At 34.6% G+C, this 22,684-nt stretch overlaps 1 protein-coding gene across 1 annotated transcript; it reads right to left on the bottom strand.

Annotated features, from left to right (window-relative positions):
- Nucleotides 1-5,418: 5,418 nt before the first annotated feature.
- Nucleotides 5,419-21,607, bottom strand: MS3_00008005 (uncharacterized protein). The gene is made up of 8 exons (XM_051216340.1): nt 21,239-21,607; nt 20,830-21,154; nt 17,396-17,492; nt 16,176-16,220; nt 12,989-13,057; nt 10,896-11,241; nt 9,021-9,394; nt 5,419-6,279 (listed from the first exon to the last, which is right to left on the bottom strand). Exons 2-8 carry the CDS (start codon nt 21,148-21,150, stop codon nt 5,864-5,866), a joined length of 1,668 nt encoding a protein of 555 aa, XP_051066918.1. The 5' UTR covers nt 21,151-21,154; nt 21,239-21,607; the 3' UTR covers nt 5,419-5,863.
- Nucleotides 21,608-22,684: the final 1,077 nt, after the last annotated feature.

Here is a 22,684-nt window from a genome sequence, read left to right as displayed (position 1 = left end):
CACCTAGTTATTACGATAGCATAAAAGCAGGTTAAGTATTAACCACGGGGCGTGACATCGACGTAAGCTAGGAAATCACACCATTCCTATTCAACCCTAGTAGACACGCAGTCACCCACATAGATCACCAACATTGGTGATCGAATAGATTCCTGTTTATCAGGTAGTATATATAGGTCTTCAGGTGAATTATAAAACACTTAACAATTTGATAGTTGGATGAAAAACTTAATGATTGACAGGAAAGTGAGATCAATCTTTATTTGTTCATTTATCGAAGTAATTTGCACGGGATTCACATTTGCTAGCTAAGACCCACTGAAATTCAATCGACGATATCAAAAACAGAATAATCTAAGATTATTATAATAGTGATATAAATCCTATACCTATTGCACAGATGAATGGTTACCTGGACTCAATAGCCGAATAGATAACGTATTCAACGTTCAAAACGAAAAGTACTGGGTCGGTGTCCCGAAATCAACATCAATTCTGGGATGCATATATATTCAGGTGACGTAGGTGAAATAGGACGAAACGAGTATCCTAGATTCTACTGCAAGCCATAATTATTCTCTTATATACATATACATACAAAATACAAAAAATGGGAGTCGGGGATTACGTAATCTTATTTCTATTACACTGGTTGTTGTGATCTGCTAATGTGGATGTTGAAGGTATAAAGTAAAGTATATGAAAATCCCCCTTTTTATTGTTATAATATATATATATATATAAAGAGGTAAACAATGATAAATTTAAGGTCAATAAGAACCAATCAACATCGAGGTGCACGGAACAAGCTGTGAAGCACATATGGAGAAATTCGAACACTTCACTTCTATCTGAAGTTGGTGCTTATGATGTCGTTCAGAAGAACGATGAAAGCTCCACGATCAAACCATCCAGCTCAGAGAACAAAACTCCACCAAAACCTTTTTATGATATATAAATATGAAAATCAAGTATGATCCATGTAAGATGAAGTACAGATGTGAAAAACACGAAAAAAATCACAAATTGTATGCTTCAAGAGCATGGATATTTAATGTTAATTGATTTAAACAGAAAATCTACCTCTTTCCAATAGTTGAATTTTGTTTTGAACATTGAAGATTAGCCCACCCAGTCAAATCAATTTCTGTACATTTAGACATACATAAACATATAAACACATTTATGTTATTGGACATATGTGGTTTAACATTTATTGGTTTCAGTCGACAATTTTGCGCTTTCAAAGAATTTATCCTTTTATCAAAGAGCAAATAAATAATCAGTATTAGTATGGAGATTGTTGAGATCATGAATTGATAAAAGTTAAATAACTATCAAAAAACTGAAAGCATTCGATAGCTGTTTCATCTTAGTTTGAGACTACTTAACAATATTCATTTATGACCCAGAACTGAGGATTCAATTCAGCAACTTTGATCTCGTGCGCAAACGTCTAATCTCTGAACTACTGAGTCTGGATTCAATTGTGTGCATGTCTAACTTCAATCAATTCACAATATTGTGCAACATTTATTCATTACACGTGGCGTAAAACGATCTCCCGGATATCACTGTTAAATTTAAGTGATCAGCTCTTCTCATTAGAATATCAGGAATTGCATCTTGAAGGTTGTTAGCTGGACATAAATTGTATGAAAGCATGCTCAATGCACGATTGCGTTGGTGCATGTTGATTGGCTAATGCTTATCCAATCAGCGTTAGTCGATACTCGGAGAACACTCTAGAATCTTCTGACGTAAAAACTATAAATATACTAAAGTTTTTCCTACTGTGCTTCTTACTTCCATCTAACTTTGTTATTTGGAATATAATCCATTTCCTGTTCAACCGTGTTCTGATTTGGGGACTTTGTCGAGTGAATTGGTGCCCAAGAATACTAAGCAATAGGAATAGCTAGGTTGTAATAAGAGAGAATTATAACAAAGGTAGTCACTAGTGACCACATAACCATTATCAGTATAAAGTTTTATTTATCTGTAAATGATAATGGACACACATTAGATCATCTGTATTCTCATTTATTAAATAGCCTATAGCAATAAATCATTGAGGATTCGTTTTAACTCTAATATAATACTACTCATTATTCATTTGCTACATAAACTAATGAGTTTTCTACCTTCACAATTGTGATATTGATTTGTGACATCAGAAACTTGTTTTCCATAACCATATGTATGTACGATCACTTATTCACCAAATAGATTTGATTATTTTGTTTAAAATTTATGACTGTATAAATAATATTTTTTATTACTCTGTTACAATTAACATATGGTTCCAATGAACTAGACCCAGAGGTATTGCTTTTCTGTATACGGAGAATATTTAACCATAAACGTTTATAATACACAAACAGGCGATGATTACATCTCAGTCCTACAGGAGGTTAGTCACGGCTCGGATAGCTCAGTGGTAACGTCTCTGACTGTGAAGCTGGGTGACACGAGATCGAACCCGCCAGGAAGCACCAGTTCCCTCAAGATTACAGACACACCTTGCTGATGAGTGCCAAGTAGCACGAAACCCGGGTCCAGGGTTTCCTGTCGACTACCTCCAACCACCATCTAATCTCACACTAGTGCATGCAATGTCGAGCCACATAGGCTGGTGGCCACATTGCAACATGGTCGATAGCATTCGATCTGCATTAATAAGGACTAGACACGCATGACATTGATCGCCACCCAGTGATCAATCAATTGTAATGATAAACCTTATTTTACCGTCCATTTTTCCTAATTATCTCATGTAAACATATGTTTTGATCTGTATAGTAGATGAAATAAATCATTCAGGGTAATACATTTATGAATAAGCATAATTCGATCCATATATTTCCTGGATATAATCTTTTGGAAAATATTTAGATGACATGTGAACTGAGCATTGAATACAAATGTATATTTTTTGTTGTGAAATGGTCACAAAGTTATTAGCAATATTGAAATGAATTATTATGAACTTTAACTACTCATAAGTAGTATAATATATTTCCATCAAATTCTATAATTAGGATCAATGACAGATTAGCAAAGAAAATTGTCCTTGCGATGATTTGATTCACTTAGGCTGTACAATTGTATTCATAATTTTTTTATCTGCTCAAATTATAGCATACAGTAAAACAGAATGATGTTGAATAATGAGAAAATTTGAACTGGTATAGTGTCATATAAATTATTTGCGAAAATCAGATATTGAGAAGGTAATAACCGGTTAGTGAAAAGCGCTAAAGTGATAATTGCCCACTCGACAGTTATTATAAGAGAGTAATTAAAAATCGTAATAATGACTAATTAATTCTTGAGAAGAGTGATTAGAAAGTAAAGAAAGATAAATTATGAAAAGTAGAAAAGAAGAATGAAGAACTGAACATACTAGTTATTGTACGCAACAGTTGTGCTTGAAATAGCGGAAAGCAATAGCCGCTTCCGTACATACGTTTTTCATTTGGATTCCTCTTGAACCGGCTTTTCCCACTACATAGGATTTGGAAGGAAGCTTCTGGTGAAGAGGAATAACCAGACTTTACTAGATGATCTATGATTTAGCTTTTGTCTGACTTCTGTGGTGTTTTAGGAAACCAGGCATCTCCAAATATAGCCCAAGCTCTATTCCACAATTATTAGTAAACATCATACAAACCTAGCTATCTAGTAATCAATTCAGAAGTTGAGCTATAACACACTACTACAAATCATGGTTTAAATTTCCTCTAATCACCAAGAATTGTACCTGGCTGTTGTCTAAATAAGAAGGGCGAAACAAATTGATTTTATTGTTAAAATGAGTCTTGCTGGTATGTTGGATGACAAAGGTTAATTTGAAGTTCTCATGGATATAAGGTATTAGTATTCTTTCACGCATAACTTTCTAATGTCTTCAGTATGACTAGTCTTTCTTACTATCATTGCTGCGATAATTAATTTGATCACTTTATCATCCAACATCCTATAACTTTGTGGTATGGGAATCTGGACTAATGCACACATATGTGTCTGACGACGTCAATTATAACTGGATATAAACATGAGAAATCCGTAAGTTGAACAGAGTCACACAAATTCACATTTTTATGATAAAAGATTATCATCACCACTGCAAAGCTTAGTTGTAACAGAAAGTTGGGGTCGAATCATTCGAGTTAGCATCAATTCATGAAGTAATTAACTATTAGAATGAACCATGTTGACAAAGTCCTGACTTCTTGCTTCGAGTTCACGTTACTATCGTAAACATTGGGTGACCTGATGTCAAATCTCGTTCAATAGTGCAGATGTATTCAGTTTTTTGTCCCTCTTTAGATTGTAAACTTAAAAATCATCTTTTACATTTCATTGTGCGAAATTATTTCTTCTTCTCGAATAACATTTTCCTTCGCCTAATCTTTTGTACTATAACTGATAATGTTACTACTTCTACTACTCTGACATTTGTCTTCATTTCGCTATATTGATACGCTGAAACAACTTGAACCAATGCATATTGTACATAGCTTTAGATTGACTTATTAAGTCTTTTATGTGTGACGAGATCTCAGCACGGATACAGGGGGCTCGACTAGCTTTTGCCAACTTGCGTCATTTATGGCGTAAGCGAGATATCCATCTATCAACCAAAGGACATATTTACTGCGCGGCAGTTCGTTCAATCCTACTTTATAGCAGTGAAACATGGCCGGTAAGAGTAGAGGATATTCGTATATTACTAGTATTTGACCATAGGTGTCTTCGAATCATTGCTCGTATATCCTGGGACCATCGAGTAAGTAATGCAGTTGTTAGGAAACGGATACTAGGTAAGGATGGCAAATCAATTGATGAAGTAGTGAAACTTGATCAGTTGAGATGGCTGGGACACGTGTTACGTATGCCCAACCATCGACTACCCCGACGTGCAATGTTTTATGATGTAGGAGTAGGATGGGAAAAAGCTAAGGGCGGCCAAGCCAAAACACGGAACAAATTCATGAATTCACTGACAAGCGGTAGGTGTAGACTACCTGGTTGGGATCCGCGAGACGATAGCAACCGATGGTTAGAGACCCTGAATGACATGGCTCAAAATCGTTTGCAATGGCGCAGGTGCATCCACTCTTTGTGTTCTCCCAAATTCTAATCTTCTGAATTCTTCACGTCCCTTTTTTTCTCTTTCTAAATTTATTTCACTGGATTATACTCCTTGAATAACATCTTCAAACCCTTCTCGATTACTGCTTATACTCTTACTAACTCTACCACTACGGGATTTGGATCGACAACTGCATCTCTGTTCTAATGTTGTATGGCTACTAGAACTGATGTATGTAAGTACGAAGTTCTACGTTGTTACTAACTGACTATGTAGAAAACAGAATACACTAACGTATAATTCTAATAACATTAATATTTTTGGCTTAAAATGAGAAAATAAGATGGACAAATTACTAGTAAACAATACTAGTTTATTGCAAATACCACAGAATGATGTTTTATTTTTACGAAAAAAAGAAGTCACTTACAAATAGTAGTAAAGCCTTGTCTTTAAAGAAAAATAACTTTGGACAAGAATATTGATTGTTAATAACGCATTCAGTTATACATTAATCAAGAAAAAAGGTATTATGTGAGATAAAAAGTAATCATCCAGTCACAGAGCTGGGAGAAAAAAAACACAATGTTAGTACAATTAAAACGATTCATTGTAAGTCGGTAGGAGGCGGGGGAACAGAGAGAGAGAGTAATCGTGTAACCACATTTTTCACGTGACAAAATTATCATTACGACTACTACATATTTTATTGCAATAATATTACGACAATTTATCATTACAACAACAGTAATAAGATTACTGTTGTCAAGTTGATCCATTCAAATTAAGCGGGAATAAACATTTCGCTGGCATAATTCCATGATTACTACTAATCTCATTCATATGCATGTTAGTTTGAACAAGAGAAATATCTTTAACTTCATCAGTAAATGGTGGACAATTTGTACAACTATTCTTACGATGTATAGGTAAGATTGGTGATAAATCAGGACTTTGAAATGATATATCAGTGTAACAAACATTTGGACTAGTACTACCACAACGATATTGTTGTTGATATTGTGGTGAATTCATTTGAGATGAACAATAATCAATATGTTTGTAATGACCAACATTTGTATTAGTATCATCGAAATATATAACATTATCATTATTATCAATATTTTTAGAAGTCTGTTCAACTGTAGTTCGATTCAACGTATGCATGCTGACTGAATTATCTGAAATGAAATGATTTATTATTCATTAAAGAATATCTTCGCATAGACCTTTATCACATAAAGAATTAATTTATGAGAAGCTAGTTACGTTGTACAAGCGTACATACAGAATTTTGGGATTTCTATGTAGTTTTGTTCTCTGAGCTGGATGGTTTAGTCGTGTAGCTTTCATCGTTATTCTGAACGACATCGTCAGCACAAACGTCAGGTAGAAGTGAAGTGTTCGAACTTCTCCGCATATGGCTCACAGCTTGTCCTGTAAACCTCGATGTTGATTGGTCATTGTTGACCTTTAACCTGTCACTGTTTACCTCTTTATTTTGGTTATATCTCCTATTGATTTGATTTTTGGTCCTATAGGAGATACAACCAAAATAACGTAAACAATGACAGGTTAAAGGTCAACAATGGCGAATCAACATCGAGATCTACAGGACAAGCTGTGAGCCATATGCGGAGAAGTTCGAACACTTCACTTCTACCTGACGTTTGTGCTGACGATGTCGTTCAGAATAACGATGAAAGCTACACGACTAAACCATCCAGCTCAGAAAACAAAACTCCATTAAAATCATCCACCTGAGCTAAAAATCTCCATTTTTATGGAGTAAATATCGTAGAAAAATACAACAAATCGTATACAAAGATGTTTAAAGATCTATAAATGTTATTTTGAAAGACATTTATTTAGTTAGCTTATGTAATAAGACCTCTTTTATTCTAGTTCAATAACATTTAGTTAAGCCGTAGATTGTTAATATTCCCCTTGTAAATAATAGAGAGTTACTTTCAACAAGAACTTTTTTTATAAACAAAGAAGTTTAGATACAAAAGAATATGCCAATGTAAAACAACTTTAGATCATTGTGAAAAAATAAGAGATAAATATCAGAATTTTACAGTTTACATCACGGACTGATCCTAGTTAGCCATGTAGTGAAAATCAGCAGCTCTTATTCACGAACCCACTGAAGATTGTTGAACCTATAGGTTTAACCTTCAGATTGAATCGAGATTCAATGGATTGTATAAATAAATTTAATCTATTCGCTATATTATACAATCAACTTTAATGTTATCCGTGGGTAATTGCCTCACATATGACGGTTGAACTTTACTGATCTCAACCTCTCACTAGGACCCTCGGAATTATTCTCCTGCAAGTAGTCACTAGAGAGCATATGATTATTATTACTATAAGAGGTATGTGGAGCTCATTGGATTTTGTAGTTCATGCCACAGACTGGCCTTAATTTGATACTGAGAATGATCGTGGATGTGCATTCCCACTGAGGAATCCCATATTAAAACAAACAGGTATCCAGGACTTCCTGATTTTTAATGGTTGCCTGATTAATGTTAAGTTTGTGATTTTGACCAAAAAGTTCACCAACTTTCACAAATATCCGGTACACTAGCAATCAGAACTATTATCGGTAAACTCGATTATGTTTAGGAACATATTTCACTACTTCCTGAGTGTAAAAGTCAAATTAGGACCGGCACCGCCGACTCATCTATGAAAGTTTCAGTTAGCTGAGTTACACAATTGTTTGGAACTTAATCAGGGTCATGATCTCTATTTATCGCCCCATATAACCTTAGTTTTCTAGAAACTTCCAAAAAATACTAAATATATTAACAATATAGGTAATTATCCAAACAAACGTCACACAATCCTTTATTTTTCCAAATGTTTCTGAGAAATTTTTCTTCAGTGTTGATTGGATAAATCGTTTCCAGGGGTTTTGTAAGCTTCTGAAGATTTTGACGAGAGATATTTCTAGACATTCCAACAGGACAATATAATGAGCACATTTGAATAACCTTGAAAAACTCACAGACCTATCGGTTTGCTGTTACAAAATCTATGAAAATATAGTTCAAGATCTCTTGTCAGTCATCTACAATGTAGGACCAGAAACATATGCATCAGTCCAAGTTGCTACACTTCATTAGCATAACAAGATGAACACCGGATTCATAGAAGCAGTTAACTCAATGGTGTAATATATATAAAAAGATTTTATGTAAGGATATAGTATAGGAAGAAAGAATTAATTTGTAAAAAGATATGAAGCGAATTTAATCTCTTAGTTTAAGGGAAGACAACGAGTGTATAAACCTATGTCAGTTTGATCGATTCTGAGCAATGTCACCCGGAGTCTCCAACCATTGGTTACGATAGTCATGCGGACTCAAACCAAGTAGTCTTCATCTACCAATATGGCTCAGACCAGAAGTTAGTGACTTCAAGACTGATGCCACGTTTTGGTTTGGTCGCCCCTAACTTTCTTCCAATCATCACCATAATATAAATCAACAGTGCACCATTATAGATTAATGATTAAAAATATATAAGTTTAATACGAATACGGTCAAGCAGTTATCAATCAGACTGATAATAGTAACAATACAATTAAAATGATGAAATATGAATTAGGAGAATGGACTAAATGTTTAATTTATTAGACAGATACATCACATTCGGGTAATTAGCGTTGAGTCACATTCTAAGTGTGAGGTCTAATGATACTATTCGATGGTTTAGACTGAAATAATCGGAACCGGGTTCGAACCATCAAAAGTCGAGCGCCCTGACCATTAAGGCACTGCTCTATGTGGAGGATAATTAAACGAAATTGTCACTTTTTCAAATGAACAAAAAGCAATCAATAATACTAAGAAAATATGCGTCTAAACAAAAAGGAAGAATAAAAAGACAATTAGATCTAACATACCTTGATCTGTTAAATTATCATCATTATTCTTAATATCATTATTACTATCATCATTATAATAATTATCATCATCGGAACTATCACTATTGCCAACAGTATCAGCCCAACTTGCAGGCAAACACATTTGTAACGCAGCAGTTTCTTTAATCAATAAAGAACTTGATTCATTTTTAGGAGAAAATTTATCAATACTGAATTTTGTATGTGAAGATCCGTAATCCATTTTTGTTGATGACAGATAGCTTGAACATGCTGGTTGTGTAACAACAGATGAAAAGTTTAAATTATCATGATGATTATGACGACTTAAATCGTCAGATGAAGTTAATGTACGTTGTTGTTCATTCAATTCATTGTCATCTACGACCGTGTAACTACAATTTTAAATCGTAAGTTAGAAAGTTGGTTAGAAATATATAATAAAAAACCTATTTTGAATATTCGTATATTTAAGCCTTAAGGAAACTAGTTAAAGTGTAAAGTGATGATCATCAGTATAAACTGATGATGTCGTTCAGAAGAACGATGAAAGCTCCACGACCAAACCATCCAGCTCAGAGAGCAAAACTCCATCAAAATCATCCACCTGAGCTACAAATCTTCTCCACCATTTAAAGAATACTATTACGAAATATCCTATTGACTATGAATAAATAATTAATCAATTCAGAAGTATTAGTAGTAGTATAAAGAGGTGTTAGGATAATTTAAGAACTTAAAAGATTTACAGTTTAGGTCTATAATATCAGAATATTGGTGATGTGATCCAATCCCAAGGCCTTTAGATGAATCCGAGGAACTAGACGTGTTTTCAAGAGAGAAAAGTGATACACTAGAGAAATCACAAATAGGCCAAACGATAAATGTCCGTGAATAACCAAGTAGTTCTCATTTCTACGGAATGAGACGCATATCGTGAATGGCTTACAAGTAAATAAACATCTCTCTCAATCTTTTCACTACAAAGCCAGTTGGGCTCCGTAGATAAGGAGACTATGTATCAGTATCAACTCATAGACGCCACATGTCACAACAGGTAATTTGTTTGAATTTCTCCTAACAATTTGTTCAAATTAGTGATTTATAATGGTCAATGTACAATTCCAATAAAAAACTGACATTGCTCATGTTGTCTTTCGATAAAATATGACGTTGTGTATAATTGACAGATTCACCTGCACAAAGTATATAACAATCTCTATATTCTGGAAAACCCACCAACTGATTTGAATTATATGACTTGAAGCAAGAGATCAGCATAAAACAACAACAGATAATATCGATTTTCACCTCAGAACTAAATTTAAATACTCTTGTTAGTAGGATAGAGTTTTGACTATTCCATGTGTTGATTAGGCTCAAACCTAGATATCCTGATTAGTTCATTTCCAACCTACCAGAACAAGTGAATGCATCAACAAAATGCTAGAAGATTCTTACAGCAATGCCATATAAAATCCATTGTTTGTTAAAGGATTTTAGTAGGTGTGTAACTGGAAAATATATTGTTCCATCTTGATTCTTGTCCTAATTTAACAGTCGAGTCAAGTATTATGATCAGGGAATGCTAGATATGATTAAAATTAGTTTAATTTAACCATGTGATTGATTGATATCTTTCGTATGGGTTGATAGATTGGACTTATGTCGCAATCTAACGATCCAGGCCATCATTTTAGAACAAAATACCACAAAAGGCATTCATCTTCGCCTTCATTTCACAAACCAGTCTGTAACACAAAACTATATTCGATATTCTGATAACTGATGTAGAACGTTAAAACATTTAATTACACTGGATTTTGTGTGCATTGACAGGTCATTATAAAGGTGTATTTTAAAAAGAAAAGACATGAGAAAACTACATAGATATACCTAGGTTCTTCATTTATTTCGGATGAATCAGAGAAGAGACTACGTCGACTAAGTAAATGACGAGAATTTTTATGAAGTATTGACAAAGAGTTACTATTTGAATTGCAAGGAATAGGACGATCAACTGCACAAGCTGATAATGATATACTATTTGTGAATGGATCCGATTTTTGTTGTGAATTTGATTTATCATCATTGATGATCATTTCATTTGATGTTATTGACAACATAACTGAAGATTTCGCAACGGATAGATTTTTCATTGAATGATTCTGTTCAAAAGCAATTTGCATAACTGACTCAAAATCAAATGATGGAGGCATAGAGATTGATGTTTGTACTGCAACTAAATCAAAAAAGAAATATATGTGAGAGAACAGAATCAATGTGAAGTAATTAAAACATACTACTACATAATTCGAGATATAAGATGCTAAAATTACGTAACACCACTTGTCAAGTAGCAATCATAGAAATTAGATATATTAATCAAAAAGTATTTTATTGATTTAACACTTAGAACCGATTCGACATTGTATGAGATCTTACATTAATATTACAATTTATTTGATAAATCAAAGGATTAGATTTATCTAATGAAGTGATGGGTTAGTGATCAAGGAATGCGACTTTTGGCCACTAAGTTCTGGGTTCGAATACTGATTCGCCTATTTCTGTTTAAGCAACCGAATAGTATCAATAGCCTTCATATTTAGTATGGTTCATACCTAGTACCTGGTGAACAAATCAGTTTAGTCAATTTTTTTAATTAAAGGAAGTTTATGACAAATAGAGAAACATTGGGTGAAAACATGAATTTGAAATGGTTTGGATTATCTCGTTGTCGAGATGCAGATACATTCAGTTGACGAGTCCAAAATAGGACGAAACACGCGTCCTGGATTCCACTGCTAGCCACATTTCGTTTATTTGATATCAACTTGTGTCTTTTAATTTCTACAATCAAAAAAGGATTATTTCAGAGAATCTGTGTGCATCGTAATGTATTTTAGCGTCACATTCACTGTGTAAGGGCTAAACAGTATTGTCCAACTACTTAGACTAAGACTGATAAAATATACTTATGTTTAATAATCAACGCTGTACACTAATGACTTATAAATGAACTTGGTTATGTACACTACTTTCTTATACACTGAATAAGAGTAAAACTTACAACAGTTTCGATAGTCTAATTACGCTGCAGATGAATCTGGCAATGTTGGTTTTCTTCTCAGCCCCTACTACAACATAGTAAACTTTTACATTGTTACTGAATCGTTTTTATTACCTTAAAATTTGAAAAAAATTCTATCTCTAATAGTGAGTAGAATCAGTGAACTCAAGTTCTAAGATACGTTTCGGTAATGTCAGAAACAACTTTTTGAGCAAGTTTCTTTTTCAAGAATTTTTTAACGAATAGTTAGTTGAATAATGATTATTTAGTGAAGAAAATTACATACAGCAACGTTAATATGACATCTATATGAATTCAAAAATATTGAGAATATGGTTGATAACGCAAACCAAATATTAGAATGAAGAAAACATTGGGACTCAAAGTCTAGAGTAAGATGAAGAGTAAACGAATCTGCGCCATTACGAACGACTCTGAGCCATTTTGCCCAAAGTCTTTAACTACTGATATTCCGAACCCCAATGAGGTAGTCTGTATTTTAAAAAAGCTCAGACCAATAGGCGATCACTTCATGGACTGATCCCACATGTTTATTTGACCGACTATAGCTTTTTTTAAACATTTTACACCAACAAACATCGTCCATCGAGGTAGGTGGTGGTTAGATATACGTAACATATGTCCCAACTGATTCAATTGATGAAGATTCACTACTTTGTCAACTGATTTACCACCTTTGACTAGTACATTATGAATAAAACCGCAGCATAACTCATTTGGTCGTTCCCCAATACACGAGCGATAGCTTCGAAAACATCTATGATGAGAAAAACCTGCAGCCTACACACGCCTTCTGCTGTTTCTCGTTATCCGAAAATACACAACTAATATGTTATTAGACCGTAAAGAAAATGTAAAAAAGACACAACAATACAACACCTCTCTTTCCACTTACCTTCGCACATACAACTTGAAGTATTTCCTAGAATATAGGAATTCTTTTTCTTTTTACCTAAAGGAGTAGCTAAATAAACGAGAAAAGCACAAAGTTGATAATATCATAATATACAATCGTTAAAGGTAATACATAGCAGTATAAACCAACTGGTCATTGTTAGCAGAATAGAGTCTTGACTATTACATATTTTGATCAGGCTTAAATCAAAATATGTTGATCGGTTCATTTCCATCCAATCAGTGCTAGCGAAGAAATCCTATGTAAACAATTTGTTGCGAGTTTTATTAGAATAGACATTGTTTTGCTCAAAATTTATATTTATAAATGATTGATCACTGAGTAATAACCAATTTCAATTACCTACCTTTTTACAGTTGATTGAATTATATCAATCAAGTTACAACGTAGTTCCTAGTCTGTGTGATACCACATCGTGTACACTATGATGAGATTTTAGGTGGTTGATGGTAGCCGACAGAAAACCCTGAATCTACGTTTTTTACTATTTGGAACTTGTCGGAAAAGCATACCCGTAGTCTTAAACGAACACAACATTTCAAACTGCGATGCTAAGTGACGCAGATTTGAATAAAACAAAGAGCATCAATTCCCTTAAGATCGCAGGTACACCTTACTAAAGTGTACCAACCAGCATGAAACCTAAGTTAAACAAAATTTATTTATTTATTATTATTATTTTAACACATAGATATTGGTACAAGGAGGCACCAAATACATATGCGCCACACAAATCTCATTTGATATGTGTAAGGGTTTTGATACTATCCGGGTGCCAAAACCGAAGCAGGCAGTTTTCTTAGGGGGCCACGCCCGGAGCCGTCAACCTAAAGGTCTGATACACAAGGCAGTGGAGAAACGTAAGGAGATGCAGTCCCATGACAGCCGGTGACCAACGATTGGTTCATACGCCATTTGTTCCTTCAGGATACTGGAGCCTATATTCACCATTGGTTTGGAATCAGGGTTTTCCAACTCCCATAGTTGAACTCTCCATGTCCACCAACCCGGTTAAAGCGCCGGACGTTTACTTTTTGTCCTCTCAATTTCGTGAACAACATCCCCACCACGAAAAGGCAATGAGTAGGACTTCCCTGGCAGAGGCTATATACGCGTGGCCATGTGAGAGCATTTGGAGAGGGAGAGCGGACTCTCACTACTCTCGGCCGTACCAGGGCATGTGGGGGCAAACAAAATTTCCTACACACTTAGTCGATACGAGGTATCAAGTTGATGTAAATGTACTATTCAAAGTTAACTATTGAATATCTTCCACTTATGTATTCAGATGTCACCTCCTACACATAATGAAAACTATGAGAATTGAATCGGATATATATGACTTTTGCTTCCAACATAGATTTGTATAATCACTTGTTGTGCCTTTACAAATAATGAATTAATTACAAACTTGCCTATTTCGTTTTTATTAACAAGTAATTATTTCTAACAAATTAACGAATTCAAACTTACATTTAAATTGTTTACTTATTGTTACTCTGATATGACCAACTATTTCTATACTTACAATTTAATGTTTTTTTTCTTACGTAATCACTAAACAATAACTAACTGATCCTTAAATGTAAACATACATTTACGTTTTATTCTGCATCTTCATTCTTATGTAATAATTGACTGATTGCCCTTTTTTATTTCTTTCTGTCTTAACATAATGTCTTATTATGATGTTAATTTACTTAACACCATTTAAATGTTAACGATTTTTACATTAAAATGTCAAACTATATAGTATTACCAAGTTATAATGATGAGAACCCTATTGGAATAAACAAGATTCTGTGTTTAAATTATGTTTTTAATTTTCTTTACACCAGTGTTACACATTGAATCAGTTAAGTGATTAGTTTAATCAACAGAATGAGAATCTGTTTATGGTTGAAGTCTCAGATTGATCGTGGTTAGACAATCATCGTAAATCAGGAAGCATAGGATAACTGTTCCGTCTTAGCATCAGACTCTTCAGTGGCAATGAATTTATATATATATGCTTGGAATGATAAGTATATAGGAAGAACTGAGGGAACAGTTTGTATTAGATTTTCTGAACATGATCATAAAAATCTACATCTGAAAAGCAGTAAAGTGTAGTCATCAATGACCGATCGGATGAATAGTAAAACTCTCGAGTTCAAAACCATCGATATTAACTTAATTAACTGTAGTATGCTAAATCTTTGTTTATAATGATAATTCTGTAGGTAATTTTAAGCTGTTTTGACAGCTGATTGATTACCCATCCTGCTACTATGTTTAGTAGGGTTTCAGAACTTTCCAGAAGTCCGAGGTCATCTGAAATGCTATAAATACCTTCGATTTTCTGTACATAAACTGAGCTTGGAGTAAAGTGTTCTTTTCATGTTTCGCGCCTTTTCTTTCGTGTTCAAGTTGTCGTGCAGAGTTAGCCTGAGGTTATTAGAAGAGCTTAGGAAACCTACTTAAGCATTCAGTTAGAAGACTTATCACTGCTAAATTCAACTTTATCAAAACGACCGAATGCATTGTAGTGATTATTTCTTTCTATTACATCGTAGAACTCAGTTAGTTAGTTACATCCAACATAGAAACTAACAAATATATGCGTCAGCTCAATTTGTCCCACAACATTAGCACCGTGAGATAAAAATATCAAGATGAATCCCAGAGTAGAAGTGGTAACATAATTAATAGTAGTAGGAAAGATCAAGTGTAAAAAAAACTAAAGGTGTTAAAAGTTCAGGATTCATGAGCTAGACAAAGAGTGAACGTACCTACATCTGAAACTCGATAATCTATACGATATTACTATGAATAAGTTTAATTCATAAGCACCAGTCATAAACATTTTGATTGTTTAACTCATTACAAAATTGAGTATAATCAATATCTTCCTAATGTATTGAATAAATCACACTAAAAGCTATCAACGCCTGTAAGATTATGAAATCATCATCAATGAAAAGAAACTTTTCGGGTAAACGTTATCATTCACATATGATCACACACACACAGACATGCACACTGAGCAACATTTGATTTCTAGTAAAGAGTATTAAGTGTTTCACGTATGAAAATATAAAGGTTTAATAATATGCTATACACATATGTATTGTGCGACAATAGGTAAAGTAGAACAATAGTAGAAATTATGTTTATTTCTATTTACCTGTAGGTAGAAGAGATGAAGTCCTTGGGAGACAACTGGAGTGGACTAGAAACCATTTAAGAAGAAAAAATGAGTAAATAAAAATTAATGCTTAAGTGAAATCTTAAAACGGTTTTCAAAGTTAAGATAAAATAGAATGGAGATAAACACAGATCATATAGAAGAAAATACATACTACATAATTAAATCAGAATTTGACACACCTTGGTATGGTATGTAACTGTTTTTTTTATTAATGACTGGTATTCATTTCAGAAGTTAAACATCAGGCGTATTATCATGACAGAATACTTTACTAAAATGTAGAATCCTTACTTTCTATATCTAAAACTGTGTATATCACAAACGGAATGACTTAATTCCCCTACGAGTAATGCACTTTATTAGTGAACCCGAAACTCTTTAGTGAAGCTAGAACTACTAAACGACAGATAGGGATTTTGGTGATTAAACCTACTATTGTGTAAATTACTCCTCAAGACCGTGGGGACTATTATATTTTTTAAATTACTGGTTGGGTAACTGACGTGAAATGGCTGTCTGTCGCATTTTTATATGATATTAGTCAGGCTGATTCATTTGCGGTTATAAAAAAAACAACTTCTATTCTTTCTTTTTAAACTGGGAAGATCAGTTTGACGGGATAATCTTTAGGTGCTAGATTGGATAATACATCAGACAATCTAACTGTTCAAACTAGACTGCCATAATCAACGACCTCAAGAGCGAATTCAACACGAGTAACTGGTCTCCCTTAGTCTCAAGGTAATTATGACTTTTTTTTAACCTGATTGAGTCGACGAAAGGGTTTATGTCGATACTTTATTTAGACTGTTGGTAAGAAGGCGGTAATTTTGAAGTAGCTATAGACCAGTTGAACTATCACTCTAATTATTCTACACATCGTTCCAATAGTCTGGCTGTTTTTACAGCTTGTTCACCGAGTTGAGAAGCTGAAAGTTCCACCGAAATGTCTTTTAGCTTTAGTTAATATATCTACTAGCCTACCCACTAAAATAATATCTGAGCGTTTAACTTTCTGAAAATAGTCTAAAAACCCATACAATTTATATTTAATTGCTTTTCAACGAAATTTATTCAAGCGAAAGTTACCTATGTATAAAAATGAGTTTTAGATGTCGGCAATCATATTTAACACGGTAATAAATAATGAATTTCATAATTTTAGATAACAGCAAGTATTTTTGTATAGAACTTACATTTGGTTGGTGAGTCAAATACTACTGTGTCAGGGCTGGGTGCAATAAGATGATTTTTAAAAAAGCTATGAATTCTATTCTGAATCTCATCATCACACTGAAATTTTGTGTAAACAAAAGAACAATAGTGAAAATATTACTTTCATTATAATATTTAGAAGTTAATGGACAAAACTATGTAGCATTCATATCATTAAGTTGATAGGTGGTGGTGGTGGAGGCAGAGACAAATGTGACCAAAGTACAATCACAACATAGCAAGTTGGAAATTAGATTTGTTTATTGATGTATGTATGATTGTCAAAACTGGTCAATCATACAAGTATGGAAAGTAGGTGCAAGGTGGTCAGTTACAGTAGTTTGGATGTAATTATTAGTTTTTAATGAAGGAAACTCATTTTAAATCAGATAAGATGAGCCTTGTGGCAGTTTTGAATAAACACAATGGGTAATGGGTAATTTTTGTGTTAGCTCCGTACTTGTCGAGACCTTACCGCCGGAGACGGATATCCGTGGGATAAGGCGAGGTGTGCATTTTTAGGGTCGACCTTTTCTAACCCCACCCCTCCTTGTGGGAAGGCAGCACCGCTGTCATGCTGGTTGTCTGAAGGAAACACCTTACTGCTGTCACACCTCTGTACAGTCAGCAGTACGACTTCGCCTTCGGACCTTCAGTTTGTTGCTTTTAGTGTTACCGCTCTTCAACCGACCTGTCTGATATGGTAGGACCTTGAGGAACGGTTGTTCCAGCCAGTATAGCTCGGTTGCTTCATCACGATAGGCAAGCCCGACCACCACGTCAAGGTAGCAACAACGGTCGGGGAATAAACACAAACAAAATTAGGTTTAATGCTGTAGAATAGCATGCAAATTAGCGGGGCGACAACCGCATAAACGCAAATCTTACTTTATAAAACAACACAACAATTCAGAAGATAATTTTTTTAGTCCGTAGAAATAACAAATACTTTCGTGATACATTATGCATATAGTTGTATGCATCCTAAGGTCAACAAAAATCCGTATAATGATTATCTTTTCGTAGTTGAAGAACAGGCTTCTGAAAGTCTTTTTTTAGTATAAGAAATTATATGCAAAATATTTTTAGAATTACAACATGAACTGGAGACAGAACGGGAAACAAGTATTATATGGACAGAAATCTATTTTGTAATGCTATAATACGAAGTAAAATCCTACTAAACTGAAAAGTAATCTCTATCATTTTTAGACCGCTTGTAATTACTTTAGTGCAGAAGCAGTACTCCAATAAAAGAATACTTTTCAATTTTATTACACAAGTAAACAATGAAGTGTACTGAAACTTGCCTATAAAATGTGTAATCATAGACCCAGTTTTCTATTGAGTAACAATTGAATCATTGAACTTATGGTTAAAGGAAGTGTTACTTTACAACCTCAGTTATCAAAACATTTTACTTATATTTTCGAGTCCCTTGATCGACAATTGAAGCTAAATACGATAACATATCTGACACATTTTTATGGTACAACAGTTTTAAATAATTTACTGACTACAATGAAGACACTGAGAATTTGACTAGTGAAAAATATAAGTGTATTGTGTTAGAATTTCAGTAGGTAAACTAGGCTGCTCAATACACAAAACACAAAATAAAACATAGAATACTAGGTATAAATTGATTAAAAATATATAAACCCACAACTAGCGATCTTAACTTAGGTAACAGATTACACTCTATGTGGTTTCAGAAATTGTGGTCTTGAGTGCTGTTAGGGGTATGAGGGCGGTAATCGATTCCCGATTGCCCACACCGTGAAAGGGTTCTTCTAGAAGTACATGTAAAGGAAATTGGGTTAGAGTTGACCTTAGTGACCTGAGAGCGTGGCCGCAGTTTTCAAGTGACAACTGCTTGAGGCCGGTCACACGCGATCTTTTTGTGGGTAACTTTTATGTTAGCTCCGCACATGTTGAGACCTTACCGCCAGAGACGGGTATTTGTGGAATATGCCCTGGTACAGCCGAGAGTGGGGAAAGTCCGCTCTCCCTCTCCAAATGCTCTCACATGGCCACGTGCCTATAACCACTGCCACGGAAGTCCTACTCATTGCCTTCTCGTGACGGGGATGTTGTTCACGAAATTGAGAGGACAAAAAGTAAATGTCCGGCGCTTTAATCGGGTTGGTGGACATGGAGAGTTTAACTATGGGAGTTGGAAAACCCTGATTCCAAACCAATGGTGAACATAGGCTCCAGTATCCTGAAGGAACAAATGGCGTATGAACCAATCGTTGGTCACCGGCTGTCATGGGACTGCATCTCCTTACGTTGCTCCACTGCCTTGTGTATCAGACCTTTAGGTTGACGGCTCCGGGCGTGGCCCCCTAAGAAAACTGCCTGCTTCGGTTTTGGCACCCGGATAGTATCAAAACCCTTACACATATCAAATGAGATTTGTGTGGCGCATATGTATTTGGTGCCTCCTTGTACCAATATTTATGTGTTCAAATAAATAAATATATAACCCATGGGATAAGGTGAGGTTTGCATTTCTAGGGTAAACTTTTCTAACCCCACTCTTCCTTTGTAGGAAGGCAGCATAACTGTTAAGCAGATTGTCTGAATGAAACACCTTTCTGTCGTCACACCTCTGTACAGTCAACAGTACGACTACTCCTTTGGGCCTTGCGTTTGTTGCTTTTGGTCTTACCGTTCTTCAGCCGATTTACCTGGCGTGGTAGGACCTTGAGGAACGATTGTTCCAGCCAGTATATCCAGACTAGTTCATCAGGGTAGGCAAGCCCGACCACCACGTCAAGTTAGCAGCAACGGTCGAGATGTGGTTTCAGAGCGAACACTTCATGATTCATTATCAACTAAAAAACAGTTCATGACTTAACGATTTCTGAAGTGATTAATTTCAGTATTAAAGAGGTAGTTTCAATTTGGTAAATATTAATAGCTCAATTTGTGTTCTCGCCAGTACTCCTGGAATTCTTACTTCTACCATTATTTTCCCCTTATAACACTACCAAAGTTGTTTTAAGTCACTAATCAGGTACAAATTCGTGTACTCGGCTTCGAATCACACATTAAGTGTGAGGGCTAGTGTGACTACTAGGTTGTCCAGGCGCAAGTAAGTAGTTGAGATTAGAATCTGAGGATAAATGGTTGAAATTCGGACAGCCTAGAAACTGAGCCACTACTTCGCTCTTTTCTTAACCCCATGCAGGACTGCCAAATACAGCTTCGATGCTAGGTCCACCGTTTTTACAGTGAAACACAGTCCAAGAGTAAAACTTTTATGACAACTTACTGACGTGATAATTCATGATGCTAAGAAACAATCGGCCGGTTATTTTAGATATATGATACATGGTTAAAGTCCTTGCAAAATAATAAACAAGTGAATACTACTAAGTAAACTTATACCTTTAATAACCTAACATACCTGAGTATCCAGTTTCTCTTGAAGTTTTAATTGTAGTATTGGATTTTCGTCTATATCAGCAGGGAACAATTCTCCCTGAATGTCAGGAGATAAGATAAAAGGTGTCTTGATTCTGTTGGGAGTTGTTTTCCTTGAACCACTTTTGCTAATCGGACTGGGATTGTAGGCAAATATTCCTGGGCTGAAGTTCACTTGTTCAACACGACTGAGAAATTCTTTATGGAATGGATTAAAAATCAAACCCCCAGATGGAGTGGTTATTCCGAATTCTTCACCATATGGGCATATTTTTACTGGAGTACCGGCTCCAGGATTTTCCATTTACCTATAAAACAAACAGAAGACATTTTAATTTAACGTAAACTTATGACGCAACATTAAATGTAACATATACAGGCGTAAAACTCACTGAAAGATTGACTATTAAATAGTTAAAATCCAGTATTTCTGACTGGCTTTAAATTGTCACCGAATTTTTATGTAGGAAAAGATTATCTTTGAAAGTTACACGTAATACGTTGAGACCAAACATATATACACAAGGAATGACACTTCTGTGAGCTAACTGATACCACACAATCAGCAACCTAAAAATAAGGATCCGGAAACTCATTTTTAAGACATTATATAATGACAGTTAGCAATCAATTAAAAACCTATCTCAACCGAATGAAAGATGAAGATTATTTTGTGTGCATATTAATTTTACACACTACACTTCTCAAAAACATGAAAAAATATACTAAAAGTCAGTGGGCAAAAAGAAGACTTATAAGTCAAGAAAACTTTATTTTATTACATACGAGTACAAAGCCCAATGATCACATTGATGAATGAAACTGATTAGTCTAAACTCAGGATTGATTTGATTTTTTCCCAATCTACAGTAAACTATTCTACGCGAATAGTGAGCATAACATAAGCCAACCACCTCTGTTAACGTACGTGAAAGCTATGGTGAATGGCTTATTTACCTCGTTTAACACCATTTTTTGGCCACGATATTCGGAAATTATATAATCATTGATAATAGTATTTAAGCAAAAGAGTGCTGCAACGATAACAAATGAATTATCAATGAGCAGGCAGGTATTTATTCAACTTCAGGTGTAATCAAATGTCGCATTAAATTGAAATGTATGTGAACTCTAAGAACCCTGAATAAAAACCGACTAATTTACAAAATAGAGATTATTATTCCATTGACCTATTCACTATGGGACATAGGCGCTTTGATGCAACAGTCTGGTGGATATATCATTAATATCTAACATTATCGAGACTCTTATTCATTTGTAAGACAAATTTCGGTAAGAATACTAAAAAAATTGATTAAATTATGAAAAAGGAAAAGTCGTACATTTAATAAATTAGTATAGTTGTCAGTACAAGATACTATTCATCTAAAAATACAAACGGTGGAAACTTCGATCGTAGGAAACAATAGAATCAGAATGAGCTTCTATTTCGAGCCGTATTTGATAATTTCTCGAGCCGCTGAGTAGCATGATTTTTAGGACTTGAATAATGACGCCATGATGCATGACAGACACCAGTTTTATACACCTATCGTGTTTCACGGATTCACTCCATAAAACAGCCATCTTTTGGCTTTTCCTACTATCCGTGTCGGGAAATAATGAGCGATATGAAAGCCATTGAAATGGAACTTGTAAATCATAACCAAGCCATCTAATAAGCTAATTGACTTTAGTGCTATAAACATTTGTTCCAACCCGTATTGGGAAACCCTCGGAGATGGCTACCAAGATCCCTCGATTTAGAAGTCAGACCTCCCAAGTACGAAATAGAACTGCACTCATCGATGTGTTGTACAACTGACGATGTACAGTCA

This window comes from Schistosoma haematobium, chromosome 4, assembly GCF_000699445.3.
Source record: "Schistosoma haematobium chromosome 4, whole genome shotgun sequence".
In the NCBI taxonomy this organism is placed as follows: domain Eukaryota; kingdom Metazoa; phylum Platyhelminthes; class Trematoda; order Strigeidida; family Schistosomatidae; genus Schistosoma; species Schistosoma haematobium.
This window is presented reverse-complemented; position numbering and strand designations above follow the sequence as displayed.

Bases quoted from the DNA above. Each gene is read 5' to 3' on its own strand.
- MS3_00008005 (XM_051216340.1), bottom strand. From the start codon at position 21,150: ATGGAAAATCCTGGAGCCGGTACTCCAGTAAAAATATGCCCATATGGT. The intron at 9,395-10,895 runs GTATATCTATGT...TTAAAATTGTAG, and splicing joins GAAATAAATGAAGAACCTAG to TTACACGGTCGTAGATGACA. The intron at 6,280-9,020 runs GTATGTTAGATC...ATTTCATTTCAG, and splicing joins TGATAATTTAACAGATCAAG to ATAATTCAGTCAGCATGCAT.